This window comes from Trichosurus vulpecula, chromosome 5, assembly GCF_011100635.1.
Source record: "Trichosurus vulpecula isolate mTriVul1 chromosome 5, mTriVul1.pri, whole genome shotgun sequence".
In the NCBI taxonomy this organism is placed as follows: Eukaryota; Metazoa; Chordata; class Mammalia; order Diprotodontia; family Phalangeridae; genus Trichosurus; species Trichosurus vulpecula.
The window spans coordinates 271,805,840-271,827,068 of NC_050577.1; the positions used below are offsets into that span (position 1 = coordinate 271,805,840).

At 38.2% G+C, this 21,229-nt stretch overlaps 1 protein-coding gene across 2 annotated transcripts in view; it reads right to left on the reverse strand.

Annotated features, from left to right (window-relative positions):
• Positions 1-21,229, reverse strand: part of EIF4B (eukaryotic translation initiation factor 4B) — a 37,534-nt gene that overhangs the window by 4,619 nt on the left and 11,686 nt on the right. For both annotated transcript variants that reach the window (XM_036759238.1, XM_036759239.1), the window contains exons 2-10: positions 20,837-20,977; positions 16,914-17,122; positions 14,721-14,837; positions 12,578-12,632; positions 11,554-11,694; positions 6,923-7,036; positions 6,452-6,625; positions 301-529; positions 24-115 (exon numbers count right to left, since the gene is read on the reverse strand). In XM_036759238.1, coding sequence (XP_036615133.1) covers positions 24-115; positions 301-529; positions 6,452-6,625; positions 6,923-7,036; positions 11,554-11,694; positions 12,578-12,632; positions 14,721-14,837; positions 16,914-17,122; positions 20,837-20,977 — 1,272 coding nt within the window. The remainder of the gene's footprint in view (positions 1-23; positions 116-300; positions 530-6,451; positions 6,626-6,922; positions 7,037-11,553; positions 11,695-12,577; positions 12,633-14,720; positions 14,838-16,913; positions 17,123-20,836; positions 20,978-21,229) is intronic.

Below are 21,229 nucleotides of genomic sequence, written 5' to 3' on the forward strand. Positions count from 1 at the left end.
CCCCTTATCTGGTCTTAACTTACTTCTGCCAGATGGAGCTGTATTCCCAGTCTGTGAAGATTCACTTCCTGTCCTTGACCGTTCCTGAGTTTCCTCACTTCGCCAACTTGGGTGTCTATATAAAAGAGGGAAGGATGAAATACAAATATCTACTGCCCAAATGACAGGAGCTGTGGGGCTATTTAGTGCCTACTGATTTCAGCTTAATTACAGATGCCTCTCCAACACCTACTTCTCTGAAAGAGCAGATGCAAGCACACTGCCGACCAGGGAAGTCCTGGCAAGCGTTCCCCACCTCACCTCTCCCGGGGCCGTCTTTCAAGTTTCGGCTCCTCCAACTGACGCTGCAGTTTCTCTTGTTCCTTTTGTAGCCGTTCTTCTACTTCTCGTTCCCGCGCAGCTGTATCCACTGGCTTTGCTCCTCCAAAGATGGAGGCAGCTCGGCTAGACTGTGAAGTGCTAGCTGATGAATCTTCGTCCTTGGGTGCACTGCGGGGCTTCAGATTCAGCTTGGGTCTCTGAGGGGGACCTGAGTTAAACAAAGCCCTATGTAAGGTCTCCTCAAATCTCTGTTTACTACAGGTTTAAAACCAGATTCTCACACATAGGCACCTGCTCCAGGTTAGAATGGTCTACCCAATTGAGTACCATCTTTACAAATGGCAACAAAAGGGGCAGCTAGGTGCCACAGTGAAAAGAGCCCTGGAGTCAGGAGGACCCGAGGTTCAAATCTGGCCTCAGACACCTGACACACTTACTAACTGTGTGACCTTGGGCAGGTCACTTAACCCCAACTGCCCTCCAAACAAAACAAAACAAATGGCAACAATGGACTCTGTAGACAGTACCAGCTGTTCTCCAGGAACCGTCCTCCATGCAGCTCAGCCCATATCCCCACACCTGATCCTGCTGGCTCCTTAAGCTACTGAACCAGAATCTCTTTCTGCTTCCTTTCACAGCTAAACACCACCGAAAAAGCCATCTAAATTTAATGTCTCCACTTTCACTGTCCCCACTCATTTCTCAAACATCTGCAGCGTCGATCAAACATCATCAGTCTCATCCCAACTAAAACTACCTTTTCCAAAGTCAAATTGATTTCTCCTCCTACTTACCCAACTGCTGGATCTTTATCCACATCTCATACCATGACGGCTCAAAAGCTTTGCTCTGGCCCATCTTGTTGTGACACCTTCCTTTTGATCCTCTTCTCAGTTCTCATAGGTTTGGGTTTCATTGTCACCTCTAGGCAGTAGATATCTAGCCCTGGAATTCTCTCCATAGCTCCACTCCTGCTCCCCTGACTGTCTGATAGATACCTCCAAAGTGATGCCCCATAGATATCTCCAACATATCTAAAGCAGGACTTTAAACCCCCCAAACTTCCCTGCTGCTGAAGGAATTGCCACCTTCCTAGTCATCCAAGTTTACCCTCCTAAATGCTTCCCTTTCCACCTCTTATCCATGACCATTCAGTTTGCCTTATTGATTCCACCACTAAAATATCTCCTCCCACTACTCCCTATGTGTTGTCACACGCTATTAGAATGTTATTATTTGAGGGTAGAAATTTCTCCTCCTTGGCCATGAACCTACAGTCCTCATGACTTCTTTACCTCCTGACTGGAATAGTGAAATAGTCTCCTAACTGCACGTCTCAGCTTCCAGCCTCCCCTCCTCTGTAGTTTTTCTTTTACATAGCTGCTGAAACAAATTTTGCTAAGGCATATGTCTGACCATGTAATTTTCCTGTTCAAGAACGGTAAGTAGTTCCCTATGGCCTCTAGGATAAAAGACAAACTTCTGGCTTGCCCTTTAAAAGAATTTGAACCGGCCCACATTTCCAGGCTTATTGCATGTTACTCTGCTGATCCCCTTAGCGTGCCCTCTTCTTAAGAGAGACTGCTAGGGGTAACTTGGCCTCAGACACTAGCTATGTGACCACAGCCAAGTCATTTAACCTATTTCCTCAATTGTAAAATAGAGATTACAGCAGCACCATTCTCTCAGGATTGTTGTTGTTAAGAATCAAATAAAATAACATTTATAAAAGTGCTTTGCACAGTGCCTGGCACACAGCTGGCACTATATAAAAGCTAGCTACCATTATCGATATTATCATAATATATACATGCAATGTTATATTCTACCAGTTGAATATAAATGGCAAAGCCCACATTTTGTTTTTGTAATCCAGGAGCTCAGCACATAGTAGGTAGATACTTAAATATATTCCCCCTTTCTGTATTCCCTTGATTAATTAGTGTTTAAATGTCCTAAGACCAGTCCAGAATTTTATTGCTTTTATGCAAAGATAAAAGTTGAAAAACTTTCAAAGCAAAAAATAGCTACAATGTGTTCTTTGAACACATTTATTTACAGAGAGAATACAATTTAGTTTCTGAATATTTAAGTATACAATGTTTTGGAGTCAATTTCTAAGTTGATGTTACCTGAACTACACACTGCACTGCACACATATTTATGATAGATATTAAGTAGCAACTTCTCAGGCCATGTGAATGAATACTAGAATGAATAACCTATCCCAATAAACTTCTGGAATGACTGCAACATTAAGGAAGTTTATCTATGCAGAAACTTTAAAGAGGTCAGTAACAGAAAGATTTTGCATGTATCAGAATATTCAAGGCTTCACTCTTTATGATAGCAAAAAATGATAAAGGGGGGAGTAATTTTTCATAACAACAAATTTCAGTATATGCCATTAAAAACCAACAACAATGAATGTTAGAGATATAGAGAAACACAGGAAGACTTGCATTAAGTGGCAAAGTTGAAGAAAACAAAACCAAGATAAGATGGTTAAGTAAAAAGAAATGCAAAGAGAGAACTTAGTGCAGTGGGCAAAGGAAGCACAAGTTGTCAGAGATAGTTGCTTTCTTTGGCTCTACTTAACTGTTTCTCTTTATTAAAGAGGCTGGCTAAGGTGGGGTAGGGTGGGGAATAAGGAAGAGCAATACTTAATAAAAACCAAACCCTGTAAGGAGTAATGTGGAATATCCTCAAACTCAGAGTTCCTGACAAGACTACACCAGCAGAAGGGGACCTTGTTTCTGGCAGGGCTTTGGACCAGGCCTGGAATCAGCCTGAGATAAGTTTGTCTGAACTTTGGAAGAATGATAGTCCTCATACCATTACACTACGAGCTTTGTACCAACTTCAAAGGGAACCTTAGGCTAATTTTTGACCCTCCCTCCTTTCCACTTCACCCCTACCCCCACCCAATCAGGGACCTTCTCATCAACTCGACATGTCTCCCAGCCACCTCCTCACCCTTAGCCAATACCCCAGTGTCCTGGCCCTCATTAAACCTTTTCTTTTTTAAAGATATTTTGCTGACGTATATGCACTTCTTGACAAATCTCCTTGCTCCAAAAGAACCTTCCCTTCTAACACTAGAAGCAAAATACATGAGCGCTTGACTCTCTACTTTCTCCTCAAAAATTTAATAGCTTGTTTGTTGTCTTTCCCCTTCCACAAAGCTGTCCAAATAAACGAAGGCAGAGATCTGACTATAACATTCTTCCCCATTTTCAGTGGCTCCCCACTACCTCTAGGTACTGGAACATCACAACCTGGCTCCAACCTGGTTTCCCCAATGTTCTCTCATGTCACTTGCTTTTGTACGTAGTCTGTTCTAGTTAAAATGGACTACTAGTTGTTCCATGTCCTTCACGCTGTTCTCTACCTCCTTGCACCATGACCAGCTGTCCCTATGCTAGAAAGCTTATCCACTTTCCGATTCTTAGAATTCTTATCTTCCCCTTCAAAGCTCAGCTCAAGTGCTCTCTCTTCTATGGAGCTTTCTTTGATCTTCCCAAATATAATTGCTTTCTCCACCCCCCCTCATATTTACATTACATTATTGTATCTTCCTGGTAGAATTTAAGCTTTCTGAAGGCAGGGTAATTTTTAATCACCAATGCATAATGGTGTTTTGCATATTAAATGGTTTTTGAAACTGAATTTTAAAAATCAGTCTGGGATTTGGGGAAGGAGGAAGCAAACTGAGAGCCTGATGAAGTAGAAGACTGAGGCAGTTTCTGATGGCTTTAGTACCAGAGGAACAGAAGAGTCCCGATGGAGGGTAGAGCAGTCATGACTCTTGGGACAGTTTGGTCCCATTTAACATTAAGCCACCTGGAAACAATACCAAATTCTACTGTGGGGGGAAAGAAATCACAAGATAATTCCACAACCATAGAAAGCACTTGAGCCAACATTTTACATGTTGTACTGCAAGGTCAGGAACTGTTCTTTCAGATTCAAGAGATACTTCTAGTTCTCCAAAATTTACACTATTTAAGTCTTTAATGAGACCATCAAAGTTATTTTTTTAAACGAGTCTTATTTTTGGGTAAGGGAAGGAATGCTTCTACTAATCTCAGAGGAATATGAGTCAGGTCAAAATCTTCCACGTCGCTGAGGCATACATTCCTCTAATTCATCCTTCTAAAGGACTTTTCCTTCTTGGAAGCAAGATTGTGTTTAAATATTATATATTATTAGCTTTAGAGCAAATTTAGGAGATTTTAGTACCTACCTGTATGCATACTTTATAATCAGACCTTTAGAATGGCAACAGCGTATGAATTACTTGGGGTAAGCAATAATTTTGACATAGCCTCCTATTTGTGAATGGAGTGTGCTTCTATTGTCATCTGGGAGACTCTGACCTGGACCACATGAACCTGGATTCAACTGGTTTCCCCACTTTTAGGTAGTTCTCTTTTACTTGTGTTGGCGTTCCCCACATTGCTTTCTCTTGCTAAGTTTTAAATTTTGTGACTTTAAAGAATGGATATTCCTTGATTACTGCCAAGGAGGTGTTTGATGGCTGTAGCTCTTAAAGAGCACATTTTGATGACTGTCAAAGATGGCAGGGGTTAGTGATGTGGGGAAGTCAAGAATTGTGAATTTCATTCAAGCCCACAGTGAAGTAGAATCAGTTGCACAAAGGAAAATATGGAAAAAAAGAAAAGATTTTCAGAGGACCTGGCAACTAGCCCATCCAGGTTGTTACTGTTGCCAACCATTGCCACAAACTAAAAGTACTTATTAAAGGCAAGGAAATACAAAGGCCAGAATTCCAAAGCCTGTAAAATCTGGGCATCAGACTGTGAGAGAAATATTTACCCCAAAATATTTCAGGATTTTTTTAATGGAGGTCTTGTTCCAGAAGGAATGATGAATTCTGGCAAATATACTAAGATAATGAAAAGCAGAACTGTTCTATATTTACAGAAATTCCCAAATGGAGATGGAATACTGAAACATTATGCTGTATGTCAGCGAGGTAAAGAAGTTTCCCTAAGAATTAGGTAAACATGGCCTAGGAACTCAACTGAATGAAACACTATTGAAAACCTATGAGCTATAATCAAGGAGAGACTTGGAAAAATGGACTATTTATCTAAAGTATACCTAATATATTTCTAATGTGATAAAAGTTTGGTTTCATAATAAACTTTCATAATGAAAAAGATGTGTCAAAATCTTATGAATTCAATGTCGGATTGTATAAAATAAGTAATGGCATCAAAAGATGAAAAAAGTTGTAAGATTTATTGTATTGTCAATAAATTTATTTTACTTAGTTCTAGTTGATTTGCACACCACTGTAGAAAGGACCTTAACTGACTGATCAGCTAGTATACAACTCTCCCATTTTACAGATGTATAAATTTAGACCCACAGAGGTTAAATGACTTCCCCAGTTATATAGCAACACATCTGAGACTGGAACTCAGATCTCTTCAGACTATGTGGCTCCTTATTGTGTACAATACATTCATGCCCATTTCATAGGACTTTCTGGTCATAAGTATGTGTCTAAATAAACCTTGATGCAACCTTCATAGCTTGATGGGGAGGATTAAATTTTAAGATTAATGCAAGAACACATAGTTGTGTCTAATGGTAGCCTTCTAAGGGGGGTGAAGGGGAGAAAAAGAGAGGGAAAAAAGTATACAGCAGAGAACAAAATAGCACAGAAAAGCAGGGTCTTTGAAAACGATGTGTAGTATTTATTATAGTTTTTTTTTAAAAAGTAAACACTGTGAAATGGAAATTCATGGTTTTATATAGAATCTTCTTTTTATGCTGTGCTGTGTACATGGAGATGTTCTTTTCTTTGTCTTTTTGTATTTAAGTTAAAAAAATATCAATTGTAAGAATGAAACCCAATCTCTGTACAAAAGCCATATTGTTTTTTCCTATGGGAAAACATAATCTACTTTATGATACTTTCCAAGAATGCACGGTGAGGAAAATTGGGAAACTGTTGGTCTTAAGCTTTTTGCTTTGTTTCCAAAGGCTTCTTCTGACTGGACATGAATTTACAAAAAAGATGTTTTCACATCATTAATTCTCTAATTGAAGTTTCCTTAGCTGTCGTGCCCTGAACAAAGTAAAAAGAGTAAGTTACCTCTGTCTTCACGCCTATAATCATCCCGGCTGTAATCATCTCTTGAATTCCATGACCGATCATCTCGTCTATCATATCTGTCTTCGTAGCGATCTCCTCCACCTCTGTAATCATCATCCCGACGGTACCCACTACCAAATGCTCTTCTGCCGCTGCCTATCCTAGAATCAAAGCCTAGGGGACAAGAAAATAGCACTGACAAAAAGATACGATTATCCTAAAATGAGAATTACTATGGTAGTGGAAAAGGCAAAGGGGCACTTGGAAAAAAAAAAAGAATAAGCCAATGAACTCTTCAATAAGCTTGCTATGTTGTAGTATATAAACCCTACCTATATTGGCTTAAAACTTGAGAAAGTCACCAGAAATTTTAATTTTAAAAAGAGTAATCCCCCTCCCTCCCGCCAGGGTAAAACCTTTTATTTTCTTCCAATCTAATCCTTCAGGGGGCAATCTAAGGGAACTATATACCTCTATCATAGTCTCTGCTGCCCCTGTCATCATATCGATCTCGACCTCCATATCGGTCCATGTCCCGTCGTGGACCATCACGGTACCGGTCTGAATCATAACGATCACGATACTCTAGGAAGAAACATGCGGGTAACAAGACTGATGACAGCACTCAGTACTTCTGAACCATTTAGACAGTATTACCAAGTGGGAATTCTGGAGTTCTGTCCTAAAACATCAACACAGTTTGGCCTAATACTGAGCTAAATAAAATAAAAACAAACATATATTAAGTAATTATTGTATGCAAAGCACTGGATTCTGAAAATATATGAAGCTGCTTTCAAGAAGTTTATGATCAAATGATGAAAATTATACATATGCACATGAATACAAATTAGATAATTGGGAAAGAGGTAGCATCTAAATTGGGCCTTAAAGGATGGGAAGGATTTTTATAGGTAGAGACAGGGGGAAAGGATGGACATTGTAGGTGTGATCAGAAGGATAAGAAGTGGAAAAGGACAGAATTAGAAAGCCCGGGAAAAGTCTGTGGAGCAGTTGAGCAGTCATCTATTTGACGCACTGTGAATAGTGGTTAATAACAATAACAGGTCAAAACATGTGATTAAAGAGGTAGATTTGACCAGATTAGAATCCTTGAATACCAAGATAACTCAGTACAATGACAGGTAATGGGAATAGCTCTGAAGATTTTGAGATATGAAAATGAAGAGATATGAGAAGCTATTTCAACAGCTTAGGTTAAGGAGTAATAAGGACCTAAAACCTGAGCAGTTGGCAGTTAAAATGAAGGCATGGACAAAAATATTAGAAAGAGGAAATAAAAATTAGAGAGGTAGAACTAATAGAACTTGATAATTAGTTGGAATGAGTTATAAGAGCGAAGGACTTGAAAATGACTAAGGCTTTAAGCTGGGTGCCCAGGCAGTTGAGATACAATAGTATGAAACGTGGTTGAGGATATGAATGAAATGTTCTCAAATGAATTCAAACCTTAATAACTGTATCAAAGAATGTTCCAAATCACTAATAAGAAAAATGCAAATTGTCCTAAGTAACTTATGTGATTTTTGCCATACTCCACAATACATTCTAAAAAGATATGGGACTTTAATATTAAAGTTCATATGATAAAAAAATTAGAAAACAAGCAAATCATATACCTTTCATATATATTTAAGCAATGAATAGAGTCAATCATAAAAGATAAAATAGATATAGATCTTTCATTACGTGAAACTGAAAAGCTTCTGCACCAACAAAAATAATTTGTCAAGGTTGAAAGGGAAAATTTTTTTTGTATCAAATTTGTTTGATAAGGTTTCACCTCACAAAGAAAAAAACCAGCAAAGATAGCAAAAGATAGAGGTTGTAGGAAGATAGGCACACTAGTGTATGGGGGGAGTTGTGAAGAAATACAACCACTTTGGAAAGCAATTTTTAAGAATGCAAAACAAAGTGACTAGAATGTCATCCTCTGACCTAGAGATTCCACTCCTTGGTTTATTATTAACCCCTGCCCCGCTCAAGTCACTGAGAAAAAAGGATCCTCCTATATCAAAATATTTATAGCAGTAATTTTTATGATAGTACAGAATTAGAAACAAAGTAGATGCCCACTGATTAGGGAATTAATTGTAGTAAATAAACATAATGGAATATTACTGTGAATGTGATAAATGTAGAGAAGCATAGAGGTATCTATATAAACTGGTGCAGGATTAAGTAAGCAGATTCAAGATAACAATTTACACAAAGATTACATCATTTTAAATGGAAAAGAACCACCAATAAAAGATAAAAAGCAAATATTAACAAAATTATTAACAATTATGACTGCAAAGAAGAGAAAAGAGAAGAGATACCCCCTTTCCCTTCTCTTTGAATAGTTGGAGGGTCCACGAGTGTGGTATGCTGTATGTATTTTCAGATTTTTTACTGATTTTTTTTCTCTTTCCTTCTCTTTTTTTGGCTTTTCACCTGAGGTTTCACCTCATGCACATTAAACTGGAAAAATATTGAAAGACAGGAATATTCAATTTTGGTGTAACTATTATAAAGTAACTAAAAGTGCAAACCTCATGACCTAGATATTTCACTGATAGGCATATACTCCAAATAGGTCATTAACAAAAAAGAAAGAAAAGAAAAAGAGGCTCCATATACACCAAAATATTTATAGCAGCACTTTTCATGATACAGCAAAGAAATGAAAACAAAGTAGATGCCTATCAGTTGGGGAATGGCTAAACAAATGTACTCAAATGTAATCAATACTCTGCCTTAACACAATGAATATAGAAACATGGGAATAAATTACATGAATAGATGCAAAGCAAACTAAGCAGTTAGGAAAACAGTATATACAACTGCAACAATGTAAAAAAAAAAAACAACACTACAAAACAATCTAAACCGAATATTTTTAAAGTACAAAGAAAAGGCCTGCCCTCAAAGGAGAGATATGAGGTGATATATTTAGCTCTGCAGAGCGGGGAGATATAACAATGTGTTCATTGGTTTTTGCTGGTTTCTTCCTCTTTTTACCTTTTTCTTTTTTTAAATTACTTATAATGGATAGCTTTCTAGGAGGGAGGATAACTAGAGGAGTGTATCTAAGCAATGTCAAAATAAAGAAATGAATAAAAATCTATCATCTTTATTAAACAAATGAAACAGGGAGGTAATTTTGGAAGAAAGTACATGAATCCTGCTTTGGACTTATTACATTTCAGGTACTGGTAGGAATTCCAAGTGGAATTGTCCAGGTCTGGAATAAGGATCTTGGAGCCTTAACTTGGAAAACATATTTATGAGTCATTTGTATTGATGGGACAGTTGGATGCCCATCAAAAGGAAATGCAGAGACACAGAAAGGCAGGCAAGGACAGATCTTTGATGAATATCTACCTATATTTCATAGAATCTTGGAGCAAGAAGGGATTTTAGTGGCCATAAAACAAACATTTAGTAAAACTTGAAGAAATACAGAAATGTGAATCAGTATCAATACTTTTAAACACTGATTATCACAATTATTGTTGTGTAATCTCAAGTATAACCTTGCAATCATCCAAGTAAAGATGGTAAATAAAAACATGATTATAATGTAGCTTTATTATGTTATAAGGAAGATAGCTATAAAGAATTCAGTGAAATAATGGGAAGACTTTCATAAAGTGATGCTGAGTGAGGAAAGCAAAGCTAAAAGAACAACACACACGATGATTGCAACAATGTAAATCACAACATCAACAAAACAAAACAGGTCAAATAAATATAACTGCCAATGTTAAGAGCCTACTGCTTAAAGTAAAGAGATATATTTCGCCACTTCTGTCAATCATGGATATTTTAACTTTTTTAGGGAATATATTTCATAAGATATGTTGCATTAAAAAAAAAACTTTTTTTTGATAAAAAATGTTTGTGCAATTGTAAGAATGGATAGACAAGACAGAACATTATTTCTGTTACTGATATTTTGATGCCAATTTTAACAATGAAACAGAATTTTTAAAAAATCAGTGTTCAACAGTGTCAAATTTCCTGGAGGTGAAGGAAAGAGAAAGACATTGAATTTAGCATTTAAGAAGTCACAGGTCCCCACAGACAGGAATGTGAGAGTGGTGAGGATTGGAAGCTGAATCATCAGAGACTGAGGGGCAGATGGCATTGAACAGGAAATGCATAAGAAAATCATTTCAGGAGTAGCAGGGTCAAGTGAAGGGTAAAGAGTGCTGACTTTGGAGTCAGAGGACTTGGGTTTGAATCCTGGCTCTGGAATCACTACCTCAAGTACCCCATTGTTACGATTGCTTATTTCATCATGACATCTCCGAAACTACTCATCTACAGATTAGACATGATAGATGGTAAACTAATCTCAACTATACACAGCCTTTGGTAATGCTTACCACAGCAGAGCACATCCTTCCTAAAAATGTTCATAACCAGATAAACACCATCCTCCTTTCCCACAGGCTGATTTCAAGGCTTCAGATAAAGAACAGTTCCTCGATGAAAAATTTATTGATCCTTAAGCTAATCAATTACCCAGAAAATCATCTTTTGTAGCTGCTAACACCTGAAATTTGCATTTTATAATTACTTTCAACTCTTATTTCTTCACTCATGCCTAAAATAAACCGTATTAATGATAGATGTTAAGATATAGTAGAAATTCAGATGAAGCCTACGTATAGACCCCTTCCTTCAGAATGTTTTTAAATATATAAAATACACAGGGTTATAAATGAAACCAATGATACCAACATATTATCAAAGTATTAAAAAAAAAACCAAATTCAAGGACATCTAAAAAGCCTTCACTTAAAGCAATGTTTCCCCAAACTGGTGTTCATAAAGTAATTTAATGGCATATTTATTCCCTTCTCTTTATCTTTTCTAGGCTCCACTTTCCCTTCTACAGTCATTAACATAGCTGAATACCTTTCAAGGCCCAATCACAATTAAAATCCTTGATTTCCACCAGCCCAAGCTGTGTTGAGGTCAGGATGTATTACAGAATTTTGAATATTTGGGAAATATTGTTATGGAATATGGCTACATTTCTAAATAGGTCCCTGATTTGCAAGAGATGACTTTTTAGAATATGAACTTACTGTCTCCAAAGCTATCATCACCCCTTCGAGGAGGGTAGTCATCAAAGCTGTCTGTGGCAGGGCGAGCCCTCCAGTCTGTGTCGGTTTTGTCAGAATCCCGATTTCGATCCCTATCACGGCCAAAGGAACGATCATCTCGGTCTAAAGAAGGTCAACAACCAAGGAAATACTTTGTTAATTATTCTAGTCCACAAAGAATAGATTTCTGCTTCTCAGGGCTCAAATGATGTGCCCCCTCTCCCATGATTAATACCTGAGCTATCAATCTATACACAGCTGAACTAAATTCTGGGATGCTAGGGAGAACAGAGCCGGTAGAGTCTAGCAAGCATGAAGCTCTATTATGGTAGCACAGCACTGGGCCTATTGTCAGTAAACCTGAGTTCAGATTCAACTTCAGGCAAACTAGAGCTCTGTGACACTGGGGGAAAAAAAAATCACTTAATCTGTTTGCCTCAGTTTATTCAACTGTAAAAGAGGGATAATAATAGCACCTACTCTCCCAGGACTCTTGTCGGGATCAAATGAGACAATAATTGTAAAACTTAGCACAATGCCTGGCATCTAGAAAGTGCTTACTGTTTGTTTCCTCTCTTCCTTCTTACACTAGGCATTTGGCTATGAAGAGTAGATGGATGTGGTAAACGTAATGCCATGGTTTTTTACTGGGAACTAATTTTCCTCTGAAGATAACTTCTACCCAACCTGCCCTAGATGCACAGAAGATCCTCATTCCTTGCCTGCCATACCATATCCTTTCCACATTATAGTGCAATGTTAGCACCTGCCTCCCCAAAGCTTTGTCAACCTACTCTTCAATCCAATTCAGTTAGCTAGTCCTCCTCATAACATTTGTTTTAGTTTAATGATGACTGTTACTTGAAACAAGTCCAGGCAAGGCTATAGCTAACTTTAGTTGGGTAAGACAGGATCTCTTTATTCAAAACCTTTGGGGAACTAACAGCACCTTAGTTGTAATCCCAGGTCCTTGACAAACCCTGAGTTTCTCCATTGGTTCTCTCACCTTTATCCTGTGCTTGATCAGCAACATCCACTCGTATTCTTCTGTTGCCTATAGACTAAGAGCACATAACCTTATTAACCAACGTTAAATACCAGAATGTACAACTCTCAAGAGAGGCCTATAGTTAAGTTTCCCTGAATGCTGGAGCTAGCCAGAATATGAAAGTCCAGGTAACTCCTACCCCGATTTCTGGAACTATAGAATTCTCTAAACAACAACAACAACAACAACAACAACAACATAAAAGACTGGGAACCTCTAACTGAGAATTACAATTAAGTTGAGCTATATTCAGACACAGAAAAATTAAACGAAAACTGCACAACATCAAGCAACATTGCTTTTTAAATTATAAAGGGCAATTAAATAATTAGGAAATCATAATTAGCTTCCTTCCCCACAAGAAGAGCCTTTGTAAGCATATTTAAAGTGGCTTTTCAGGTACTTTCTCACACCATTGTTAAAATATCTTGGACCTCTTCAAGTCTAAGTTTATAGTACCATAAGCTTCTCTATTAATTGAAAATGGGACAAATTCAGAGAAGGAGTAAATTTTGATTTGAAGCTCTTGTTTTGAGAGGCATATTCCTACCAAATTATGTGAAAATACCACTCAACGAAAATTTCTGGTTTGACAGAAAGGGAGAATCCATTGTTTCCTCCCAACATATTGTGCTCCATACTTAATTTCTGCCTCTAAACTGTGTCACTTTTTTTAATAGCAAAAATGCATGTAAAAAAGGCCTGCATTGCACAGTATACAAGTAGAGGAACTTTTGTACAGAAGAGAAATTTAAGTGGGGAAAAAAAAAGTTCCACTAGCACTAAGTAGGTTATTCTAAGGCATCCTTATCTAATCAATATTCTAGCTTACTCTGCATCATTCTGATTCTAACCTTATCAATGAGGCTCACTTCAATTTTTCTGACTTCTTTCTACATTCTTATTTAACAGAGGTGTCATTTAGCTTCTGCTTAAACACCTCCCAGATAGTGAACTCACTAGCTTACTCAAGGTAGTCCAAGCCATTTTTTAAAAAACAAAATTACTTGGAAACTGTTCTTATGGTGAGCTGAAATCTTCCAGTCTACCCTCCACCTATTAGTTCTAAGCTCTACCCTTTAGAGCCAAGTAAAACAAAAGCAAATTCTGCTTCCGCAGGACAATTCTTCGATTATATGAAGATGCCAATCATTACTCTTCCCTCCCAACTGGAATGAAGAAAATGGCTTTGTTAATCATCATTCAGTTATAAAGTCTAAAAATGCTCTTTTTCCGTACGTATTCAGCTGCCCTTCCCCTCAAATACTGCTAAGAATGTCTAGGTCTCTAATTACAGGGTGTCCCTAAAGTCTGGACACATAGGAAATCTCATTAATCATTTCACCGAAGACTGTTGTTCAGCGACTTCTTTTTCTGGTATATGCTAAAAGAGAAGGTGAATGAAAACGAAAATCACAGATGTAACACACTTAACTGAACGCATAGTGAATGTGCCAAAATTGATGGCAAAATGGAGTTATTGCATCGAATTCATGTAAATCTTGAAAGCGCACCAACCTTTGCATCACAAATGATAGAAATCATATTGAAGATGTTATTTGTTAATACTCCAATCAAATAAAATATGCATTTTTGCCTATGTGTCCAGACTTTAGGAACACCCTGTATATCAAAAAATAAAGTTTTATACTTCTTAGTTTGGAACTCTTTGCCTACACAGATGTCACTAAAACCCTATTCTTAAAGTGAGACCACCTCTACTGAAACATTCAACTGAGGATTATGTTCCTCTACTGGCCCAAGTCAAACTGCACTTTGTTAGCTTGGCTTACAGTTGTGATAATAGAACCTTCTGAGAACAAAGAAGGGGCTGTATACATAGAACTTTCTGAAACGCTTTTCTGACAGTGACCCTGCTTAATGTGAAATTCTATTAAGAAAGAACAGATTTGCTAGGGTGAGACAAGTTTCCTCAACTCCCCTGGCAAGCCCCATACTATTGAGCCTATGGAATTGAATAGGCCTGCCTTTTCTTCATGTTTTAACAGTCTCAGGAAGACGGTGCCCAGGCATCTCTCAGTCAGGATGCCAGCAAACAAGCCCCTTGCGAGCAGGGCCACCACCTCCTCTAGCTACTCACCTCTTCATTCAGGCTCAAAGCGCTGAGCAGTGAGTCCAGGTCCTCAAACTCAGCATAACCAAAACCTTTCAACCTTTCTGGATTGCTGGGTTCCCGTGGCAAACGTACTGCACTGATCTAGTAGAAGAAACAAAACCGACATCTTCATTTAGAGGCTTATGGTTCTTTTCCCTTTCAATGAGCTCAGCTAGCTTTATCAAAGTAGGAATGATGCCTCTACTTTCTGGTATACCATTACAGTATTTCTTAGAAGAAACACCACGGGAAGGTCATTTGAACTGATCACTAAGTGGTTTAGTACAAAGCTAACTGATCACCAACAAGTGTTTATTAAATACCCACCATGTGTCAGCAACTGCTCTGAGGGATATGACATAAAAATCAAACACCCTCAGCATTCAAAAGCCTACTGAGGAATGGAGCAGTGCTGATGGTTATAAGTACAAGGATACAGAACAAAGGAACAGAATAAATACCCATTTCTGCCAGCCATGCATCTTTTGTAATCTTTGAGTTAAATGTTATTATGAACAGAGTCAAAGGACAATTCATATTTCTGAATTTGCCGACAAGAATGTGTGTGCCACTGAATTTTGAGCTAGTCCTATCCATCCCCTCAACTCCCCTTCAACCCCAGTTGACTCCCTTTTATCTCTAAGATCCAACATAAACTTCTCCTGTTTGCCATTCAGAGACCTTTATAACCTGGTCTCACCAGACCTTTCTAGCCCTATTATCAATGACTTCCCTCCATGCACTCTGGTCCAGGCACACCTGTTTTCTTGCTGATCCTCAGACACCAACCTCTACGTCCTGTTCCTGTCCCTTTGTACTCCTCTCAGTCCTACATGCCATGTTCCCTGTCTTCACCTCTGCCTCCTGGGATATCAGCTTTCCTTCAGGTCTTAACTCAAGAACCTTATTTTTCACAAGATCTTTCCTGGTTCCTCCAGGACACTATAAGCAAGACAGTTTGCTCTGTGCTGGGTATTCATGTGGGGTTACAGAAATTTGACATTTACTTTAATAAACTATAATGTGAATTTTCACAGTTATTTTCCTTTTGTCCACAAATGATAGAGCATATTTCACCTTTATGACTCTTAATGAGATAGTGTTTAGATCTTTCTCATTAAGAAATATACATCTTCCCCACATTTTATTCATTATCTGCTGTTTTCTGTCCCCCGAATTCACTGTTTGCCTTAGCCTAGTGCCCATCTCTTGGAGATATTTGATGACTGAACAGATCCCAAATTAGGATGTGCCCAAAGCCTAAGTAACCTTAAAAATCTACTTATTCACCTAGCTTTTTCACAATAAAATAAAACTCATTTGTTAAGTATGATAGACACTAGAAGAATTTAAATAGCATTCTGCTATAACAAAGCAAAAGCTGACTTTTGTTAGCAGGCTACTGTGGTTTTTTTTGAGGATGTGCTTGGCTAACACCCCATGTTCATGTCTTTTGTTTTCCCCTCCAAATGAAGAACTAAGAATGCAATTTCCAAAAGCCTCAGAAAGTTAAGCAGAAACTTAGGGACAAATACCCAGCTCCATTAACTCAACTGCCACAAGACCCTGGGTATCTCTGTAAAATAAAAGGAAAACTATCCTGGACATCAATCAAGGCTCTTACAATCAAAAAGAGTTAAACCATAGGTGAAAAATGATAGTTTTTCTATGAAAGTCAACATGTAAAAATAGGAATTTTTTTGTCTGACTTCTTAATGGTATTCTTAAATGGATTACATAGTTGTAGAAACAAAGTTCTCACCAATCCTATTCAACTTATCCCATATATTTGCTAAATAAGATGCAAAAGTGGAAATCTGTAAAATCAGATTTGGGCTAACAAACTGAAGAAAATTTCCAATTAAAGTTTCTTCTTTAATCCATTCCTAAAGTCTCACAATTTTAAGTGCTATGCATCATTTCATTTAGAACCGGAGAATCACCTTCCCACTGATTTTTGTAACCACTGACAAAACCATTTAATATAGCTCCTTGTGAAGTGAGAATTGGTTGTCCATCCATTTCTTGATGCTATCATTGAGCTACTAAGACCCACACATGAAGGAAAAGAATTTGGAGCTCCCAAGCACCACAATGCCAGGTACATCAGGTCTGAAACAGAAAGGGTTATTATATACTCTAGCCAAACTACTTAAAAATTTTTTTTAAATGCCATACATTCAATCCTCTAAAGAACTCCTTGATGGAATCCTCTGTCACATCATAGGGCAGGTTCCCTAGAAAAGCAGTGTAGGGTGGCGACTTGGGAAGACGGCTCCGGTCAATATTGGGTTCCCGAGCAGCCCGAGGAGCAGTGGGCAGGATGGAACGGTCAATTGGAGGTGCCCTGTACATGTCGTCATCATTACTATGCCAAGTGGTGGAAACTAGAAGACAAAAGTTTCCATAGAATCAAAAGACGAAGCCCAGCTCCCACCCCATTAGCATTTCCAGATCTAGGAGTGCTAAACTTAATCATTAAAATTACCAGATTCCAAAAAGAGCCAATAAAATTAACTTATAACATGACAAATAAAAGTGCAAAAAAAAAAAAAAGGGGGGGGGGCCTGTCATTTGTTTCTAAGTGTGCTATTTAAGGTATAAATCAAGTCAATCTACAAGATCCTTCATGGTTTGGACCCAACTTATCTGAGGTATGCTACTCCTACTCCTATTGGTAATGCACAAACTCCATCTCAAGTCTATGGAAACTTTACAATGTGAAGTTTTTTTTCTTAATTTTTTGTGGGTGAAGTTCTTTTAAAGATATTTATGTAAAACAATTTTCTGAGACTTGCAAGGCTTGAACAGGTCGCAGAGAGCATTGTTCCACTAGCTGTCTCACCCTTTCCACAAGGATGGTTTGGGAAGGCTCTTCTTGTTCCTAATCCCAAGACACAGGTATCCTCCTCCAATTCCTACTGTTTTATGCCCTCTCACACATAGCCAAATCTTGAATTCATAAAAGGCATGCCTAAACCTTTCTCCTGGGACTAGGCTTAAACCTACCAGATAGCAAGGCAGTTTACTTTGCCAAGTAAGAATCATACTGGCCAGTTCATTTTTATTGACTTCTCCCCCACCCAGAAGCTTCCTTTCTATGTAGTTCCTTGGATGCATTTTTATTTTTTATCAGTAGATGAAAACAAATGTGATATGCTTATCAATTTCAAGTTGAGAGAAAAATATGGGAGAGGGAAGTCTAATTTGCTATACAGCAATCAAATCAGAGATGACTGGAAAACAAGATAAATTAAACCACTGCAAGTGGTATATCATATAGTATCCAGATCAAAGGAGATAATTTTCTACTCATACTTTGCGCTGAGTTAGCCTTCATTTAGAACATACTGCTGAGTTGTAAGATATCATCACAGATAGACTCAAGGGTATTCAAGAGGGTGGGTGGTTAAGAGTATTGTTATTATGTTTAAAAAGTCACACTGTATGTATCAAGTACATTAGTTTCTAAAGCACTTATATATAGTGTCATTTAATCCTCATGACTACCCCACAAGGTAGGTTTTGCAGTTACTGCTCCCTTTTTAAAGTAAAGGAAACTGAAATTTAGAGGTTAAATGATTCAAGGTCACATGACTTAAGAATCTACTGAACCAGGACTCTTCCACATGAAAAAGAATCAGAGGGCCAGGACAGCTTTCAAAGCATATGAAAAACTGCTTAACCTTAAGTGTGTGCAGTTTGGGGTTCAATATAGAAAACTTGCAAACAGTAAGCTCCCTAACTACCAGGAAAAGCCATCAGAGTCTGGGGCTCACCAGCTGCGTGGCACAGGCAAGTCATAGAACATCCCCAAAAAAACTGTTGAGAGGATCACACGAAATCTTGCAAGTAAAATACTTTACAAACTTAAAAAAAGTGTTACATAAAGTTTTTAGCTTTAATTATTTTTACTTATTATAGTAGCAGAAACTAGATTTGCCTGGGATGTGGAAGAAGAGAAGCTGAAATTTATTAGGCTATTGCTAAGACCTTTTCCAACTTTGAGACTGTAGGTCCAATCTAGGGTCAAAACCCTTCAGAGTAATTTTTTCAAATACATGTCACCAAAATCAAAAATAAAATCAAGGCAAAGTGAAGGAAGTTGTACCATGATTCAATTTCAACTAATTCATCTTTAAAACGTCAGGATTCATCAAGTACCTGGACTATACTCAACACTACAGAATAACAACAAAGAGTGTGAGATTCTGTTTTCAAGGCGAGTTTAGAAAACAAAACCAGCACAAGGGGTGCAGTGTGAACTGCAGAGGTGGGGGCTGGGCTACTCCTGGAAAGAGGGGCAGGATTTTGATTGGCTAGATGGGAAGGACTTTTCAGGTGCCAAGAGTCGCTGTGATAGAACCCATCCCGCTCATCATCACTTGTCTCCCCTCAACCTTGCTGGGGAATAGTGGACTGAAGCTGAAAAAGTTGGGTGGGGCAGGATGATGGAACCTTCGGAAGCAGCACTTAGAGTTTTAGGCCCCAAGAACATCTAAGGGACTACGGAGCCTAGAGGACTTTGGGCCAAGAGGTGATCTGCCTAAGTATCTGAAGGGTCATCACGCAGGTGAAAGATAAAATCCCCAGTGGTTTGGACCCTGGTGCAGTTCTCTCTTGGAAGCAGACTTTTTTTTTTTAAGGGAAAACTTGGGGAAAAAAAAAAGTTGGCTTAGATGATTTGAAGTTTGTGACTGGGAGTCTACGAAGGTGAATAGACTCCTCTTTTAAAAACAAGAACTGAATGTTCTAAGCCCCCTAATAGCAACTGCCCACTTCCCAAATTGACTACCTTGCAGTCAGTTTTCCTTCCACGGGTCTGGCCTTCCTCATTTCAGACATAAAGGTCGGTTTTTCAATAAAGGTAATTGCAAAAGGGGAAGAGAATGCAGGACGCAGCATCATAACTCAGACTTGGTTTCAAATCCAGGCTCTGACACTTATCCTCCTATGTTCATAAATGATTTAAATTCTCTTCTGGCCTCAGCTATTAAAAAATGAGGCATTTGACTAGATGATCTCTAAGACTTGTCTTCGAACTAAATCTCAGTAATCTGAGCTAAACATCCTTAAGAAAAGGGAAAAAGTCTTCCTATTCCCATCAGATTTTGTTTAAAGAAAAAAAAAGGGGGAGAGGGAACAACGATGACAACAGTGCACTGGGAGGTGGTCTACTGCAGATTCCTTTGTTACACCCAATTGAATCTTTGTCATCTCCCTGAAAGTGGAGCTACTATATACTCTCAGATTCTATTTTCAAGATTCTGAACCCTCTGCCACCACCACTACCTTCCCCTGCCCCTTATAATACCTGATAATTTCTCCCATGTCCAGGGATTTAGGGGCATCGTGGCAGAGTGGAAAATGTGTTGAATTTGGAGTCAGAAGACCCGAGTTCGAATCCTGGCTCCACCACCTCCTATCTGTATGGCCTTCGGCAAGTCATTTAACTTCTCTGAGAGCCTCAATTTCCTCATCTGCAAAATGAGGGGGTTGGGCTAGATGACCTCTAAGGTCCCCTCCAATTCTAAAGACAATAAAACAAGGCAGCAATATCACACCTTGGTCACAGTTGGCATACTATGTAATAGAGAATTACGGATTTTTCATCAAAATCCCTTATTTTACAGGTGAGCATAACTGAAGCCCAAAGAGTTGACTTAATTAAGGCAACAGTGGCAAAATGGAGAAGTTCTATAACATGGAAAGATTGGACCAGATCAACAAGCTCCCTCTTGTCTTCTCTTGATGCCCTTTCCCTAATACCTCGGTTCAGTGCTCTTTCCACTCTTGATATATTCAATTATTATATATTATTTTAAGTTCAAAGCTTCAGGTTACCTCAAATAGAATCAATGCCCTAAATGATCAATTCTATGGGCATGAAATTCTATAAAATGAATTTGTTAAATCACAGATACCTGTAATCTAATGACCTAACACTCCACGTTCATTCTTTCACTTGATCAGAATTTACTGGGCTACTTTGCAGAGCATCGTGCTGGGTTTGATAAGCAACAGATATGATTCAAAAATTCTGATTTAAATGATTAGGGAGCAGTTTTTATCTACATTAAGAGGAGGGAATAGAAAATTACCATCTCCTTCCAGGTCATCAGTTTCATCAGCCCAGCTGACTGGTTTGGACACAAAGGTGCTTCCTCCACCACCGGTGCCACCATCCTCAGCAAGGAAGTCTGTCAAGGTGAGGGTCTTCCCCTTCTTATTCTTCTTTTTAGCTGTCCAAGAATAAAGCGAATCAACATAAATCAATTTCTGATTTAGAAGACCTAATAGTATCATTTCAAAGAGTTTATCTCCCCTAAGAAGTTAAGATTTGTATTAATAGTCTACCCATTACTATTTAAGGGCATTACAGAAAAGTTACATATCCTGCCCCCTGAACATCTCCTTTGTGAACACAAGACAACTTAGAAAATAGAGGAAACACTTCAAGAGAAATCTGGATGTGAGCACACATTTTTTGATTC